The sequence below is a fragment of the Fukomys damarensis genome, unplaced genomic scaffold (genome assembly GCF_012274545.1).
Source record: "Fukomys damarensis isolate Sample0158 unplaced genomic scaffold, DMR_v1.0_HiC HiC_scaffold_39, whole genome shotgun sequence".
Lineage (NCBI taxonomy): Eukaryota > Metazoa > Chordata > Mammalia > Rodentia > Bathyergidae > Fukomys > Fukomys damarensis.
Genome location: NW_022900951.1, coordinates 45688147 through 45706401, shown reverse-complemented (window position 1 = coordinate 45706401; position 18255 = coordinate 45688147). Strand labels below are relative to the sequence as shown.

The following is an 18255-nucleotide window of genomic DNA, read 5'->3' as shown; positions in this document are numbered from 1 at the left end:
GCTACTCCGAAAAGCACAAGGTATGCTGAAGTCTGAGTTTTAGCCAGCAATCCCCCAAAAGCAATTCCAGAATTTCCTGTCCCAGCTTTTCCTAGACTGTGAAAAGGAGAACAAAGGCCTCTTCAATGGAAAAAAAGCTCCATGTTTTTTTCTTTTGTTGTTCTTCCCCTAACAGAAAGGGTGCGGTGATCAGCACAGCGGGTTCACAGGGTTGCATGGAGGTGCAGTATTGCTCTCTACTGGCCATAGAAACTGAGTGCCACCATCATGCGAGGAAAACTCACTTTTTGAGTTTGTTTTTTGTTTTTTTTGCCAGAGCTCTGGAGAGGAGGGTTGTGGGATACAATCCTAATGAAGGAGAGGATCTCAGAATATACTAGAACCAGCCCCAAAAGGCCCAGAGAATGGTTCTGGCCAGGTAAGGAAGCCTTCTAGTCCTGCACCAGGAACCATAGCAACAACAGCTGGATGTCAGGGCTTCAGGGGAAGGACCCCACTGAGCTTGTTTTAGGATTGGCAGGTTCTGAGCCTGCGCATCCAATCCCACGTCACAGCCACGACTACTGCCAGGTCCAGGTCGCTGCAGTTCTTAGTCTCTATACTGTCCGTGTGGAATTGCCCTTTCTGGACATTTCCTATAAACTTACATATGCAATAAATGTTTTTTTTGTGTCTGTTTTTTTATACTTGGCAAAGTTTTTTTCTTTGAGGTTCAAACATGTTGCAGCATGTATGAATACTTTGTTCCTCCACAATGTTTTGTCATGTTCTACTGTATTTCTTTGCTTTATCAGTTCACCAATAGACAGACATTAAATTGTTTTCATTCTGGGTCATCGTGAAATATGAGCCACGAATATCTTAATATCCTGTTGTCTTATTAACCTGTTTTCTGTTGCTCAAGACACAATACCCCAAAACGGTAAGGTATACAGTAAAATGGTTTATTTTGGGACCTGGTGATGGTCTTCTTGCTGGCAGTCTCCAAGCAGAGCAGGGCATCATGTGGCAGGGAGACAGGAACGGGATAGAGCACTAGCTAAACCGGTTTTCATGAGACCCATTATCCAGATTAACCTCCTGACTAGTTGATCCACTCATCTATTAAAGGAATGAATGAACTAATCCATTAAGAACGCAGAGCACTAATCTGTTAAATTTCCCTGCTCCCATGTCTTCTGATCTCAAATTGAGGATTAAGTTTCTACCTGAATTTTGAGTAAAATCCTTAGTTTACATGTGGACATGTATTTTCCCATCTAATTTTATGTACATTTGCATTTATTTTTTGTCCTCAGTGGGGGTGGACATCCCTGCCTCATTCTCTTGGGGAAAGTATTCTTTCACTATATTACTGAGTATATTATGACAGCTATAGCTTAGTTGTAGATGCTTTTTATAGGTTGAGAATTTTCCTTTTTTTTCTCCATTTTGTTGGTGTTTCTATTATGAATGGGTCTTGGATTTTCTCAAATGCTTTTTCTCTGTTGAGCTGATCATATGATTTATGTTCCTTATTCTAGTGACAGGGTGTGTTACCTTATTTGATTTTGAATGTTAACCACCCATATATCTGTAGCAGAAATTATGTTGCTAGATTTTGTCAATATTTTCTCAGACTTGTTGCATATTCGTGATTCATATTAGTCTGCAATATACTTGTGCTGTCCTTGTCTATTAACATAATAATGCTATTTTCAAAGAATGAATTGAGAAATGTCCCTTTCATATTCTGGATTAGTATGTGAAGGATTGGTATTACTTTTTCTTGAAATGTCAGACAAAATTCACCCATGAAAATATCTGGGCCTTACCTCTCAATTGACAGGTTTTTCATTTCCTCTTTCCATTTCCTTTCAGGTTTAAAATCTGTCCAGATTTGCCTCTAGGGCATTCCATTTTAACCCTATTCTGCTGCAGTATTTTATCTGCTGGTGCCTTTAATTCAGTGCCTAGTCTAGAACTGGACATGTTGCATATTATCAGACAACACCAGATTCTAAGTCCTAGTCAGAAGCTTGATAATGTATTACATGTCACCTCCAGATCCTCTGCTATGCCCCAGACATGGGGAGGCAGATTAAGACTTGAAGATGGAGATATGGTATGTGGCCAACTGCTTTACTTATGACCTCTGGCATTTCCCACACAATCTCGGGTAGTCCTTGATTCACTCTACAGCAATACTTCAGCAAACTTGCTATGTCTTCATCACCCAATGGGGATCCTTCTTTCCACTCTAATGTCCTGGTAATCCATGCCACACAGAGGATCAAATGCTCAGTAGTAGGTACATCCATGGTGTATGCCAAGGCTTGAATGTTTTGGTTACCTCCAGGAGTGACAATGAATATTGATTCCCAAGGCTACAGTGTTAGGTCAGGCTTAAGGGGATATATTTGGGTCAGGAGGGCACCATCCTCATGAATGTATAGAGCTAAGAAGAGGGTTTGTAGGAGTCAGTTTGGCTCCACTGACATTTGAGAACATAATATTCACCCCATACCCAGGCCACTGAATCTTCCACCATGTAAGGACTCAGTAAGAAGGCCCACAAAAGACATCAGATGCCAGCACCTTCATTTTGGCCTTCTTTTGTCTCCAGAATTGTAGAAGAAAACTTCTTCTGTGTATAAACTACCTAGTGCACATAATTCTGACATAGCAGGAGAAAATGGACTAAGACAGTGCCCAATTAATGTAATGCTCAATACTGGAGGACCAGGACAAGCCCTGCAATTCCTCTTCAATGCCACACTGCAAAAGTCAGCAGGGCACAAAATGGGGAGAAGTCAAGTGAGAAAACTTTGGTGATTGGTTCAATGCTTGACTATCACGGACACTATGAAATGTTTTGGCTAACAGATTGGCCTTGAAAGTATACAGGGTGTGGTTTGGGGTTTGAGGGGTCAGGCAAAAGGTTGTGTCTCTACCCAGTACTTCACAATCTCTGTGAACTTGCAGCAAAGTGAGAGTACTTACCTCTCTACTTCACCTCGCAGTTGAGGAGTCAACATCACATCTCAGGAAGACTTGGTTCTTTATAAGAATGAAATGTCCCCTCAGGCCACTGGGACCCTCATGTCACCCCAGCTCTCACAGAGAAGAATGGGTTAGTTCTACCAGCTACAATGCAGCCTGCCTAAGCTTATATGCCAGTTTGGCCTCTTGATGCCTGTGTGACCTTGGCACATTCCCTAATGAGGACCTGGAACTGTTGCTAAACGATGGGTCAACGAGACGGGATGAAATGAGTGAACCATCAAGAATACAAAGAGACTCTGACACTGAGTAAACATCCGCAAAAGTGTACTGCTATGCTATCCATCTACACACTTCCAAATCACTGTCCTGATTTTAGGCCTATGCATATCAAGAAAGAAAAGCTGCCCTAGGAGGACCTAGGAGACAATCCTGGCAGAGTTGTCTTAACTCTCAAGCTCTTAAGCTCTCTAATGAGATCCCAAGTTCCAATCTAAGAAACTTACCTGCTCTCAAGATACTTCTACCAGCAGGAGACACAGATTTGTACAGCAATGCAGTCCTGGGGACTCCCTAAAAAGAGACTGACACAATGCAGATTGTTTTGGGCTCAGAAGAAATCTCAGGTCCCTGGCTGGGTGAGTGCACATCACAGGATTCTGTAGGGGAAAAGAAGGTAAATTTCATCATTCGGGCTTCTTCAAATTAAGACACATGTCTAAATTCCAGTAGGATTCTGAAATAACTCAGTGTTATCCTGGTTCTCAGGAAGCAGGTGCAAAACTGCCGTCCATAGTCACCAACCCAGTGTACCAGGCACCAAGGAAAGGCTCTTGAAAACTCATCCAGGGCACCAGTGCCAACATTCAGGGGCTCCTTCTGGGGCAGGGGCCTCTGCTTCCACCCTATGTACCAGAGGACTCTCTTCCAACCTCACTGCCTGGCTGGTATGAATGCTGGTCCCACTGAGGCACCTCAAAGAGTGGCTGGACTGTGTTCTGAGCCTGCCCCCTGCCCCTCTTCTGAATCTCCATGGTGCAGAGCTCCTCTTGATATACTCTGGCCTGCTGGTTGGGGATTTCAAGGGAGTGATCTGAGATCCAAAAAGAAACAAAACACTACTGATAACAAACCTGCATTCTAATGTTACTTTCCTTTCACACACATATTTATTTGGTGTTAGCGATGAGGAACCCAGGCGAAAGTCTTGCATGGGGGATTACTACTTGATTGCTAAGCGGCAGGGAAACACATACAGTCAGCTTATCATAGTCATAATAGTTTATACTGACAGTACAATGGTGAACCATCAAGTTCCAGTTCCACATCCCTTTCCCACACTTTGTTTGGCAGCAGATGTTTGTACCTAGATCTGTGTCAAGCAACCCCATTTCAAGCAGACCTAGCTCTGCTCCTGGGGGGCTGTCACTAAAATGGTACAACAGCACATGGACATCAACAAGGCATTCACACTACACAGACATCTTATAAAGATATCTCCCTGAAAACAAGTTAAGGAGCAAAGACGGAAATGTAGGCTGGAAAACTGACACACGCGGCATGGGAACCAGATGAGAGGAGGTGGGGAACACTGGTATGCAGTCTCCTCTGCCCCTGAATGCCTCTCAGTGCTCCACAAATGACACGCAGGAAAGATGCGCAATTTCTTGGTCATAATACAGGTCTCGGGTCTCCTCTTCCGATAGCAACTGTTTGGTCCCGAAAAGAAGCCCCCCTCCCCAGAGCTGGCAACACAGTACTGTCTGAATCCCTAAGGGTCTTTGTCCCATGAGGGTGAGCTTCTCAATTCTCCTCCAACCACTGCTTAAACAGCCGCTGGAACATGTTCTTGCTTTCCTGCTGCCTCTCCAGTTGGCGCTTTTCCTCTGACTCCTGCTGCTGCACTGGCTGCTGCTGCTGCTGCTGCTGAGGCTGCTGTGGTGGCTGTGGCTGTGGCTGTGGCTGTGGCTGTGGCTGTGGCTGCTGCTGCTGCTGCTGCACACCACCTGGCAGAATGCCAGGCCGGTTGGTACCCAGGCTGAGGGTCAAGCCACTGAGACCCTGCACAAGGGTTTCCCAGGAGGAAGGACTAGGGGTCCCATTCCTTTCCCTAGCGACCCCAGAAATATTTGGCATGTGGCCCTGGCAGTATCGACATTGGCATCTGAATCGATTCTGAGCTCTATCACCTGGGAAAGAGATGCTGGTTTCCCTTTCGACTGGGTAAGGTGCCATGTGATCACGGTGCCTGCGTCTGAAGTGCCCCAGGAGTGCCTTCTTCTTCTGAGGGAATCCCAGCCTTTCCCAGTGCTGCTCCAGCAGAGTCTTCTCTTCCCTGTACTGTTGCTGGAACAGTCCCTCTTGTACAGGCACAGCGGGGTTGGAGCCAGGACTGAGGCTCAGGTCACCGAGGCCCATCATTAGCTGCTCTGAGGAGGAAGGCTGAGAGGCTGCTGTGCCTTCTTGGGAGGTCTCTGCGGTGGGCATCTGGGAAGATCCAGAAATCAACCCTGGATTCCATTTCTGGCGTGGATCCATGGAGGTCTTGTCTACCAGGTGCTAGATTCTAGATGAGAAGGCGAAGCTAGAGGTTTTCAAATGACTAGACACGGGGTAGAAGTACACAGCCAGAAGACGCCAGACTGCAATGAAGGGTGAAAAGAAAGAAAACTCATGACTATTCGTCTCATTTAATCTTTCTGTACCTCCACTTCCTAGGTGTAAAATGGGGCTGATTGCATGATTTACCTTCTGGGCTACTTCCAAGGATTACAAGAGATAATACATGTCCAGAGCTCAGAGAGCTGATGGTACATCTCAAAGGTTGTAGAGACAAGCCCAATCATTGCAATCGCGAGGGACATGCGACGGTGAAATGTCATGAACAATATGAATTCCTTGTTCTTTTTTCCCATGGTAGGTAGCAAATGTTGGAGGCCCAACCACTGAGTTACATCCCGGCTCTTTTAATTTAGTTTAACATTGTGAGACAGCGTCCTACTAAATTGCCCAGCCTAGGCCCAAATTCTTGATCCTCCTGCCTGAGCCTCCCAAGTGCTGGGATTACAGCCATATGCCACCACACCCTGTACTTGCTGAGTGAGTTTAAGTCACTCTCAAGACGCATTATAACGATGAACAGTGTTGTGAGTAACACATGACTTTCCGATAAGCATTTCCATGCTTTCATGAAGTAGACGTTTATTAAATTGGAGTATTTATACCATAGCTACACTGGAATTTTTGCATTTGAGATCCTTGGCTTTAGTCAAAAGTCTGCTCTTGTATATGAAAATCATCTCAAAATTCTCAAATGTGTGTAAATAAGAATTTCTCCTATTAAAAGATAGGAGACAAAATAAAGAGATAGCAAATAAAAACAAAGAGAAACTGTATGGAGCCAAACATTGCTTTGAAATGATGAATTTAACTGATAAACTTGTACAAGCAAAAAGGGAGGAAACAAGTTATCAACAGCAGGAATCAAGGAAGAACTTTTATTAGAAAAACAGAAAAAAGACAACATGGTCATACCGCAATAAGGTCCATATTAAATTATATAGTTTACACAAAATGGACCAATTACTGGGAAATCATAAGCTACCAAAACTGACCAGAAATGAAATTGTGTGCACAGCCCTAAATCTTTTTTATAGAAATTAAATTTGCAGCGAAAAATGTTTGCAAAATGATCTCTAGGACCAGAGTTTGACTGGCAAATTCTATCAAACGTGAAATGAAGACATTACAGCAATTTTAAACAATTTCTTCCAGAAAACGAAGGAACACTCCCAAATATTTCATGAGGGAAAGTACAGACTAATATTTTGACTTAGCAAATTAGTACAAAGTTCTGTCTTAGCACAAAAATCTTCAACAGAAAATGAGCAATATATGAAAAGAATCATAAACCACGATCGAGTGGATTTTATACCAGGAATGCAAAGGTTCTACTTTCACTAATTAAAAATCAGTGAATGGAACCCACAGATTGTGAGTTTAGATGATGAAGAAAAAGGACAGGAACATAGTAATTTGAAAAGATGGAAAATCCACTAATGACATTAAAATTTCTAACACACTAGGAATAAAAAGATCACTTCTTGAACCTGTTAAAGGGCACGTAGAAAAAAACCGTACAACTAATATCCTACATGATGGTCAATGATTGAATGCTCTCTTTTCTTTTTTTTGGTACTGGGCATCGAACTCGGGTCCTTCAGCTTGCCAGGCAGGCCACCGAACCAAGGAGCTAAATCCCCGGCCCAAGATGGCCACTTATAACACACCTATTCTGCTTCATTGTGGAAGTCCTAGATTGCAGAACAGTCCGTAGTATACAAATGAGAAAGGAGGGATAATATGTTGTCTCTTCTCATAGATCTCATGACTATGTACTCGGAATACCCAGTGTATGAGGTATGATAAAAGATACGGTGGATTTTTAAACTTAAAATAAATTATTATAGTAGATATACATCGCCATCAAATCTCCTCAAAATAATCCCCCTTACTTCTAACAACACTTACCCAATCATTCTTGCCACTTTCTGAAGGAGTGTGGGAAGTCCTACTGTCACGGCTGCCTTGATGTCCTGAATCAATTCAAAATGTTTACCTTTGATGGCCATTTCGACTTTGGGAAAGAGCCAGAAGTCACATGGTACCAGATCCAGTGAATAAGGTGAATGAGGACATACTGTAATGTTTTGCTACAAGGCTGCCTTTCCACTGGATAGAACACAACAGCAGTATTCAGTATACATAGTTTTAACACAGTTCGCAAAGACTGAGAGAGGATTTCCAGAACTGTTTCAGACAATGACAAAAAGAAAAGGATAAGTGTAGTAGAATGGGGGGGGGAGTACTTTGAGGGAGGTTAATGGCAATGCGCATTTTATTGAAATATTTTTTAAAAAGTTAAACATTCATTATATATGCCGATCACAGCTCTATCTCCTTCAAATCTCTTAGAAATAATGGCTGAATTTAGTATTGATACGGAACACAAGGCAAACACATGTAAAACACCCATATAAATCTCAACTGAAAAACAATACTATTTATAATGGATTCAAATTCGTGCGATAATTAAATATAAAACAAAACATATACAGGATCTATATGCTGAAGACTATAAAATGCTCAACAAAGAAATCAACGAAGGGATAATAAAAACACTGTGCTCATGGATCAGAAAACTCAATATGGAAATAAGTCAATTATCCCTGAGTTGATCTGTACAATTAATGAGTTATCAACCCAAATAGTCAGCAATTCATATGCAACTTCCAAACTTCTGAAACAAGAATGAATTGAAGAATTCACTTCATCCAGTTTTAAGACTTGTCTTAAAGTTGCAGAAATGAAGAGTGCTGCTGGAATTAATACTGTCAAAATGGCCACGCTAACAAAACGATTACACAAGTTCAATGCAGTCCGAATCAAAATATCAACAGAATAATTCTCAGAACTAGAAAAAACAATCCTAAAATTCATATCGACCAGAACAGACCCAGAATAGCAGAAGCAATCTTGGACAACAAGAGCCAAGCAGGAGGCAACACATTACCTCACCTCAAGCTTACACAACCACAGTACAAACTATGCAACCATAATATAAACATCATGGTACTGAAACAAAAACAGACATGTAGATCAATGGAACAGAACAGACAATACAGAAACATCCCCAGACACATTGAGCTATTTGATCTATGACAAAGGGGCCAAAAGCATGCATCGGAGGAAAGATACCTATACAACAAAACCTACTCAACTAGACATGTTTGCAGAAGACTCAAACTGGACCCATATCTCACACCATGCAACCAGACTAAAATAAAAATGGTTCAAAGACCTACACATTAAGCTAGGCATGGTGACACACGCCTGTTATCCCAGCACTTGGGAGGCTGAGGCAGGAAGATCGCTGCAAGTTCCAGGCAAGCCCGGGCCACATAGTGAGTTCAGGGTCAGCCTGAACAACAACAAAAAACAAAACAAACAAAAAACCCCTCAAAAATAACAAACAAACAAACAAACAAAAAATTAAAACAGAAACATTGAACCTACTGGAAAATAAAATAGGTAAAATAGTTGAAGCCATAAGTGTAGGAAAGGATTTTCTAAACAGAACCACAATTGTACAACAAATTAAGAGCAAGAATCAACAAAGGGGATTACAACAAATTAAAAAAGCTTCTGCACAGCAAAAGAATCAATTAGTAGAGTGAAGAGACAACCCAGAGAATGGGAAAAAAATTTGCCAACTCTTCCTTAGACAGAGGACTAATGTCTAGACGATGTAAAGAACTCACAAAAAAATCAGACCACCTAAACTAAAAGACCCAATTAAGAAATGGACAAGTAAAATGAACAGACACTTCTCAGAGGAAAAAATGCAAATGGCCAACAAATATATGAAAAATGTTCAATATTCCTGACCAGTACAGAAATATAAATTAAAACAATGCTAAGATTCAACCTTAGACCAGAAAGAATGGCAATCATCAAGAAATCAAAAACTAACAAATGCTGGCACGGCTGCAGTGAAATATTTGTTGGTGGGCATGTAAACTAATATAACCATTATGGAAACTCCTCAAAACGAAACAAAACAAAGCAAAACTGAAATTAGAGCCGGGCCTGGTGGCTCATGCCTGTAATCCCAACACTTGAGTTGGAGACCAGCCTGGGCTACATAGTGAGTTCCAGGTCAGTCTCAAACATAGAGTGAGACCCTGTCTCAAAAAACAAAACAAAACAAAACAAAACAACAACAACAACTAAAAGTAGAAATTCAACGTGACCCAGCTATCCCGCTTCTAGGTCTCTTCCCCAAAGAGCTAAAGCTGTCATACTATAGCGATCCATACATACCAATGTTTATAGCAGCACAGTTCAAAATAGCTAAATGCTGGCAACTGCCTGTATACCCATCAACAGAGGATCAGATAAATAAAATGTGTTATCCATGCAGAATGGATTACTATGCGCTATAAAGGATGAATTTGAGACATTTGTAGGAAAACGAACGCAGCTTTAAAATATAAGGTTGAGTGAAATAAACCAAACACACGCTGGGAGTAGTGGCACACGCACGCAATCCCAGCACTTGGGAGGCTGCTGTAGGAAAACTACTGTGAGTGCAACATTAAGATATCACATTAAGATAGTGAGACCCTGTCTCTAAAACAAAAAGAAAAACGAAATCATATACACAAGCGTGAATATGATATAGTATCTCCCATTTGAGTAAGGCATAGTATAAAGAGTACAATAAAGGATAGATAAATGGAGAAAAGGGGACAGATCTCTTGCAAGTGGGAAGGGGTCCAAGAGAACATAGGTGAGAGGAAAAGGGGAGGGGAAGGGGAAATAAGTAGAATAAAGATAAAGATGTCTTTCTTACAGGAATATAGTAACTCCATGAATGTAAATACTACATGTAATAAACATGAGATGAGATTAAATAATATCAACATGAACCAAAATGGGGGAGAGGTGATTTAGAGGAGGAGGGATGGATGTGGGAGAAAGAAGGGGATTAAAAAAAAAAGAACCAAGTTGTATCATGTACATGTACCCGTTCCACAAGATGACTGCAAACTGCATGTACTGCAAACATGTACTAATAAAGGAAAGAAAATTAGAAAAAAAATGCTGTTGTCTTGGCAAGGATTAGACATGTAGACTGATGGCAGAAAATAGAGTCCCTAAATACATCCATACAAATATGATCAAATGCATCGATTTGGTTTTTTGAGACAAGGTCTCATTAGTTTTGTTGTTCAGGCTGGCCTTGAACTCACTACGTAGCCCAAGCTAGCCTCAAACTCTCAGAAAACCTCCTGCCTCAGCCTCCCGAGTGGTGGGATTATGTGCCACCGTGCCTGGCTGGTCAGATGAGTTTTGACAGGGATGTCAATGGGAATTCAAGAGAAAAGAGAATTTTCCAACAAATGTTGTCTATCCACATGTAAAAATAGGAACCTTGATATCATGACGTATATATAAAATTAAGTTAAGGGACAGAGATTTAGCTCAGTGGTGCCACCGCCTGCCTCCCAAGTGCAAGGACCCGAGTTTAATCCTCAGTACAAAAAAACAAAAAAATTAACTGAAAATGTATCAGAGACCCGAATGTGAAAGTACAATGATAAAACTTTCAGAAGATACTTTTTCAGAAGAACCTGTTCAGGACGAGACAACAAGTGCGAGCAAGTTTTCAACAAAAATCACAATGCATGAAAAATTTAAAACCTAGGGGCTAGATATGCAGCTGAGTAGCAGAATAGTCGCTTAGCATGCTGGATGCTGGGTGTTGCATCCCCAAAACGAGAGAAAAAAAGAGATCAAAATATTGGCTCAGAAATAGACAACGCATGCGGAAGCTATCCACAAGGACACAGCCAAAAATAAAGTACCGTTAAGAAAATGAAGAATGTAAATTAGAAAACGGGGAAAGGACTTAAATAGGAGCACGTAAAATGAGGTTCAACTGATCCCAATAATGAATGTAACTGTACCGTGTACCTAAAATGTACCAATAAAGTCAATAAAAAAATAAGGTTCAACATTATAAAAAGAGACAGAAAAATTAAACCGGTGATGATAAATCTTGTCGTACACAGAATGGGTAAAACAAAACTTACTGATAATACCAAGTACTAGAAAACCTGCCAAGGAACTGGAATTCTCAGAGATGCTGGTGAGAAAGAAAACCAGAGTGATAGCTTCTTATCAATTTACCTCAGGACCCAGAAATCCCATTCCTGGGTATCTACCCCAGAGAAACACAAACTTAGGTTGACACACACACACATCAAAAGCCACTGCATAAATGTCTGGAGCGGCTCCAATCCATACAAGGGAAAATGGCTCAGCATCGATAAATAATATAGTATTGATCTGGGATTCATCGAAGTCGTACTATGTTAACCGAACGAAGTCCATTCAGAAATCCACAACCTCTCTGGTTTCATTTATATCATATGCCACAAAAGACAAAATGATGATAATAAAGAGAGAGATCACTATTTCGCAGGAATTAGTGGTAGGGAGATGTAGCTGCACAGGAGTAGCAGCAAGAAGTGTTTTGCCAGCATGGATGAGTTCCTTATCCCGATTGTGGTAGCGGCACCAAGAATCCACACATGTATTAAAACTCACAGAACTGCACTCTAAAATAGGAAAGGTCAATCTTACTGAACGAAAATGCCCAGAGAATTAGATGACAGAATGAAAACTGGCAGCATAGCATAGCCTCTAGAGGACCTGGAATCCAGACACCTGGAAAGCAATTTAGCACGGAGAAAGGAAAAAGAGCTTCAGGAATCAAGAGCTGACAGGACAACCATAACTCAGAGAGAAACTGGGGAAACAGACGGCAGCACAGAGTAAAGAACAAACTTTATGGAATGCTAGCCCTGTCTCCTGGAGAGGAGGACCTGTCTCTGCAAACACAAGATAACCCTGGAGGGGAAAAAACTCCAGGGAGAAACAATGGACCAGCGATGCTAGCCACAAGAAAAGCCCACAGTTACTGTCAACTGCAAATGACAGTGTGACATTTTACTCTGAAAGTGACTCCCTACCCATGGCAAGCTAGAGGCGGAGAAGAAATCCACTGCAGAGCCCATCCTACTGGACCCATCTTGGGAAAGGGTTGTTTAATACTGTGCTACTCCAGGAATCTAAACTCACAGGACAACTACACTTCAGGGTTTCTGGGGTCATCTCAACACAGTGACAACCACGAAAGTCACAAAGAGTGGGCGGGCTAGTCATAGACCCCCTAAGAAGTTTAAGGAATGGTAAACTGTGGCTGGAAATGCCATTAGTTCCACCCTCTGCAATGAGAAGCCAGGCAGGTCACATATTGATTTTCTGAAGGGGCTGGGTCTGAACACACTGGCATCAAATCCAGCAGACTGCTTAACACCAACCCGCTCACTGACTATGTTCAGCACAGAGCTCAGTGGTCAGCATGCTTTCTCCATCTGCGAACACAATCAGGCGTAGGCCTTGCGTTTGATGGTTGCCTCATCCCAGGGCATATGGAACAGAGGTATCTAGAGCAAGGAGAGCACCTCACAAGCCCTCAGGCTGTGGCACAATATGGAGCTAGCAGTGGCTCGAAGCTCACAGAGGAGCACAAACACTGCGAGCCACTGCACTGGAGTGAATACAGCCCTACGGCAGACATCACATAATGATGACACCAACCAGCAGGAAAGGCAGGGCGGGACTAAGCACACACACACACCCAAGAAATAGTTATGGAAACAAAATGAGTCCTCATCGGCACTCTCCGCCACTCCCCCATTTCTGGTAGATTTTCACACCACAGGCCCCGAGAAGAAACTACTCATCCAAACATAGGGAAGAATATTTTGGACCATTTCTCTTTTTCTGTTTTTGGGGAGTTTCCTTTTTTTTAACCAAATTCTATTAATTTTATTCTTTCATTGGATCCTTTATTTCACTCTTCTGTCCTCCTCCTTTCTTTTATAAATTCTTTCATTTGTCCCTTTCTCCACCCCCTCCATTTTCTTCTTATGACTAAGCTTTATTACTTTTTAGATATTTCATTGAATCTCTTTTCGGCCTTTTCGCTAAGATCAAGTGTAGATATTTAGTTGATGATGTTATTATTGTTGAATTCTTTTCTATTGCTTTTTTTTTGAGACAGGGTCTCACCATGTAGTTGAGACTGACCTGGAACTCACTATGTAGGCCAGGCTGGTCTCAAACTCACAGAGATTCTCCGGCCTCAGCCTCCTGAGTGCTGGGATTACAGGGCGCGCCATCATGCCTGGCTTCTTTTCTAATGTTAATGGTAGTACAGTTGTTGCATTTAGATGAGATGGGGGGCATTCAAGGTAGGAATGTCCTAGACAGGTGCTGCATTCAGTAGGTTATTAACCATATTTCAATATTTGGTTTGTCTTTGTATCTAGTTTATTATTACAGACAACTTCTCTATAGTTAATGGTGGTACAGTTGTAACAAGCTTTCATTGGTTCTTAGGTTACGTAAATATTTGATTTGTCTCTGTTTCTACTATTATTGGTGATTTGCTTGCTATTGCCAGCGATGGTAGAGTTGGTGTTGTCCATTATTTTTCACTGCCCAGTAATATCTTGCTTACCTTGTGTCTTCAACATTCATTTTTCCCTACCTCTGTGGTACTTGGGATCAAGCCCCCAGAAGCAGATTGGACACTAAGAAGATGCTCCGGGCCGGTGATTCAGCTCAGTGGTTCCGCCACCTGCTTTGCAAGCGCAAGGACCGGAGTTCCATCCCCGGTACCAAAAAAAAAAGAGAAGATGCTCAAAGATTATACTAAGTAGGGTGAAGAAGAGCATTAACACTAAACTGTAAGCAAACACAAGACAAATCACAGGGAAACAGATTTTATCTAAAAAGATCTACATGACAGTGACAGAGTTTTCTGCCCTAAGTAATGTTCAACCTGCAGCATAAAACCAATAGAAATACTGTGAGAAAGCAAGGAAACAACATGCTACCAAAATCCATTAACTCCCCAAAGCTGATTTCATGGACGCCAAAGCAGAGGAGGTTACAGGCAAATAACTCAAAAACCAAAATGTCAAATGTTTGAAGAACTCAAAGAATAAACAAATAACTGTTTTCATAAGACATTCATTGAACCAAAAAAGGACTTTTTTAAATAGATTCAAGATTTTAATAAAAGTTTGACAAATTAAAGTAGTAAAAAAATAATAAATTAATCAAGTTAATACAATACAGGAATGATTAATTTGGCAAAAACACTGCCAATTATGAAAAGAAAGCAAGTAGAAATATAAAACATGAAAATAGGGATGTGTGGTGGCAAACTTGGGAGGCTGATGCAAGAGGCCAGCTTAGGCTAAACAGTGAGTTCGAGGCCAGCCTGTACTATACAGCCAGACCTTGTATGTAAAAAAAAAAAAAAAAAATTTCAATATTGAATATTCAATGGCATATAGAACCCCAAAGTAGCCATGGCCAGAAAAGAACCTCCCATGACACATCATAATTAGAATTCCAGAAATTCAACAAAAAGAGAATAGTGAAAGCTTTTAAGAGAAAAAACAGCAAAGTACTCATAAAGAAAAGCCTATTATAATTATACTGGATTTCTCAGCACAAACCTTAAAGTAGAGGAGAACTCATAGCAAATTGTTTCAAGTGTCCCAAAAGAAAACAATTGTCAACCCAGACTCCTGTATTCTGAAAAATTAGCCTTGAAAGCTGATGGGAAACTGAAGACTTTCTATGACAAAGATAGCCTAAAGAAATACATGACTACTAAACTAGCACTACAGAAAATATTCAAGGGAATCATACACAGAGACAGGACAAAAGGGAGAGTAGTTAAACAGAAGGAAGAAAAATCAAAGGAACCAGTACCAGAAAAACAATGCAACGACAGGATATAATAAATACCTTACAAAAATAACCCTTGAAGTCAATGCTCTTAACTGCTCAATGAAAAGACTTAGACAGAAAGACTGGATCAACGAAAAATGCAACCATATATTGCCTACAAGACACACACGTCATCCAAAAGGAAGCTCACAGACTAAAGGAAAAAGGATGAAAAACAATACTGCATGCAACCATCTAAAAGCAACGGGAACAGCCATCTTATTTTCAGACACAGCAGACATTAAGGGAAAATTCATCATTAGAGACAAAGATGGCTGATACATACTGATAAAACAAAGAATTCAACAGGGAAGAGACAATAGTTGTACATATCTATATTCCAAATGTTTGCACACCAAGTTCATAAAACAAAAACCAGTGGACATGAAAGGACAGAGAGACATCAATACAACCACAGCATGGGATTTCAACACCCCATCTCACAAGTAGACATGTCGCCAAACAAAAAATTAACAAAGAAATATGAGAATTAACCACACCATTAAACAAATATACTTAACAGTATCCACAGAGGGTTTCCTCCTATCAACAGAACATACAAAATTCTCAGAAGGACACAAAACTTTTTCCAAAATAGAAAATATCTTAGGCCAAAAATCACCTAAATGAAAAGAATTGAAATAATTTCCTTCATAATCTCAGATCATAGTACAATGAAGCTAGAAATCAATAGCAAAGAAATCCACAGAAACACAGAGAGATTAAAAATACGTTATCGAATAATCAAGGGAGCACAGAAAATTTCAGGGAAGAAATAAAACAGTTCCTAAACTCAAATGACAATGGAAGTACAACGTGCCAAAACCTGTGAGACATAAGCAAAATGAAAGGCGCTCATAAGAGGAAACTCTATAACTGCACAGGCACACATTAAAAGAATTGAGAAATTCCAAATGAATAACCTAAGGATGTATCTAAAGGTCCTAGAAAAAAAGGATCAATCCAAATCTGACATTCATGGAAAGAAATTATAGAAACCAAAGTAGAAATTACTAAAATTGAGATTATAAAAAACAAGGCAAGGGGTGTGGATTTAGCTCAGTGGTTCCACCACATTCCTCACAAATGCAAGGACCCAGGTTTGATCCCTGGTACCAAAAACAAAAACATAAAGAAAAAAACAATACAAGGGGAGCCAGGTGTCATGGCTAACGCCTGTAATCCTAGGCCTCTGGAGGCCCAGGCAGGAGGATCGCTGAGAGTTCAAGACCAGCCTGGGCTACATAGTGAGTTCCAGGTCAGTCTGAACAAACAAACAAACAAAAACAAAAAACCAAAAAACCAAAACAATACAAGGGATCAATGAATCAAATAGTTCATTTTTTTTTTTTTGAAACCGGGGATTGAACTTGGGTCCTTGAACTTGCGAGGCAGGCACCAGAACTGAGTTATATCCACAGCCCCAAAGAGTTCATTCTTTGACAGGGTAAACAAGATTAATAAACCCTTAGTCAAATTCTCCTTCAAAATGGAAAGGAAAAAACCCATATCAATGCAACTAGAAATGAAAAAGGTAAAACTACAACCAATACTACCAAGACACCGTGGATTCTAAGAAACTGTTTTGAAAATGTATATATTCCAATAAAGTTCAGAACGTAGCAGAAATGGAGAAACTCCTAGATCTATGTGAATTCACAAAATTTAACCAAGAAGATATAGAAACTCTGAATAGACCAATAATAGGCCATGAAATAGAGGTAGTAATTAAAATCTACCAACAACGAAAAGCCTAGGATTTGATAAATGCATCACAGAATTCTACTAGAACTTTAGGGAAGAACTCATGTCAGTACTCCTCAAACTCTTAAACAAAATGAAAAAATGGCAGAGTAGAGACTGGTAGCCAATACAACCTCTTTGGAATCTGGAATCAAGACACCTGGAAAACAATAACCTGGTAAAGACAAAAAAAGTAAGATCTCTGAGAATCGAGAGGGAGCCAAAAGAAAAACTAGACACCACACACCAGCTAAGAAATGGAGCATGGTGCAAAGCAAAGAATGAAACAGTGTGCAATGCTCCTCCTGGCTCCAGGGGAGAGGGATTTCTCCCTGCTAACACAAGGTAAGCCCAGAAAGGGTCAGCCGTTCTAGGGAGATACAATGGAATGGGCTGGAAGTGCTAGCCCCAAGAAAAGCCCATGGCTATTGTAAACTGCAAAAACAGCATGAAAGTGACTCCTTCCAGGAGGTAGGCTACAGTTAGAGAAGAAAGCTGGTGCAGCACCTGCCACTGTTTGGAGGATTTAATCAGGAGTCATTTCAGAGAGGAGTTAATTGTTTAAAACTGAGACACAGGACAACTATACTCAAGAGTTTCTGATGTCATCCTATCGTGGTGATTGGGTGGGAGATGGCCACAAGACATAGTCACACAGAGGGCACCGGCTAGATACAGAACCGCCTAAGAAATTTAAACTCAGGTCAAGAAGGACACAAGGGCCCCACCCTCCATGCTGAGAAGCCAGGCAGTAATGTGTGGCTTTCCCAGGGGGCTAGGACTGAAAATGCTGGCATTAAGTCAAGCAATCTGCTTTAACCAGCACCCTGTTACCTGCATCTACCACAGAACTCAGTGTTCTGTTTGCTTTCCACATGTACCAACGTGAGCAGGCATACAGCCTGGCTTGGATAGTCGCCACCGCCTGGGGTGTATGGACAGAGCAAAGAGGCACCTGACAGGCCATAAAGCAAGGCAGAAAAAGCCGTGAATTGGTGTGCATACAGAAATGCAAAAATTGGAGCTGCTCGAGTGGAAATCATCAACCAACCACACCAAGAGGGGAAGGCAGGGCAGGGTCAAGCACTT

General features: G+C 41.1%; 1 protein-coding gene across 1 annotated transcript; it reads right to left on the bottom strand.

Moving 5' to 3' along the window:
• Positions 1-340: 340 nt before the first annotated feature.
• On the bottom strand, positions 341-6244 carry LOC117283211 (protein FAM156A/FAM156B-like). The gene is made up of 2 exons (XM_033760342.1): positions 4116-6244; positions 341-3641 (listed from the first exon to the last, which is right to left on the bottom strand). The coding sequence occupies exon 1, from the start codon at positions 5518-5520 to the stop codon at positions 4786-4788; it is 735 nt and encodes a 244-aa protein (XP_033616233.1). The 5' UTR covers positions 5521-6244; the 3' UTR covers positions 341-3641; positions 4116-4785.
• Positions 6245-18255: the final 12011 nt, after the last annotated feature.

Coding starts and splice junctions, on each gene's coding strand:
- LOC117283211 (XM_033760342.1), bottom strand. CDS start 5,520: ATGGATCCACGCCAGAAATGGAATCCAGGGTTGATTTCTGGATCTTCC.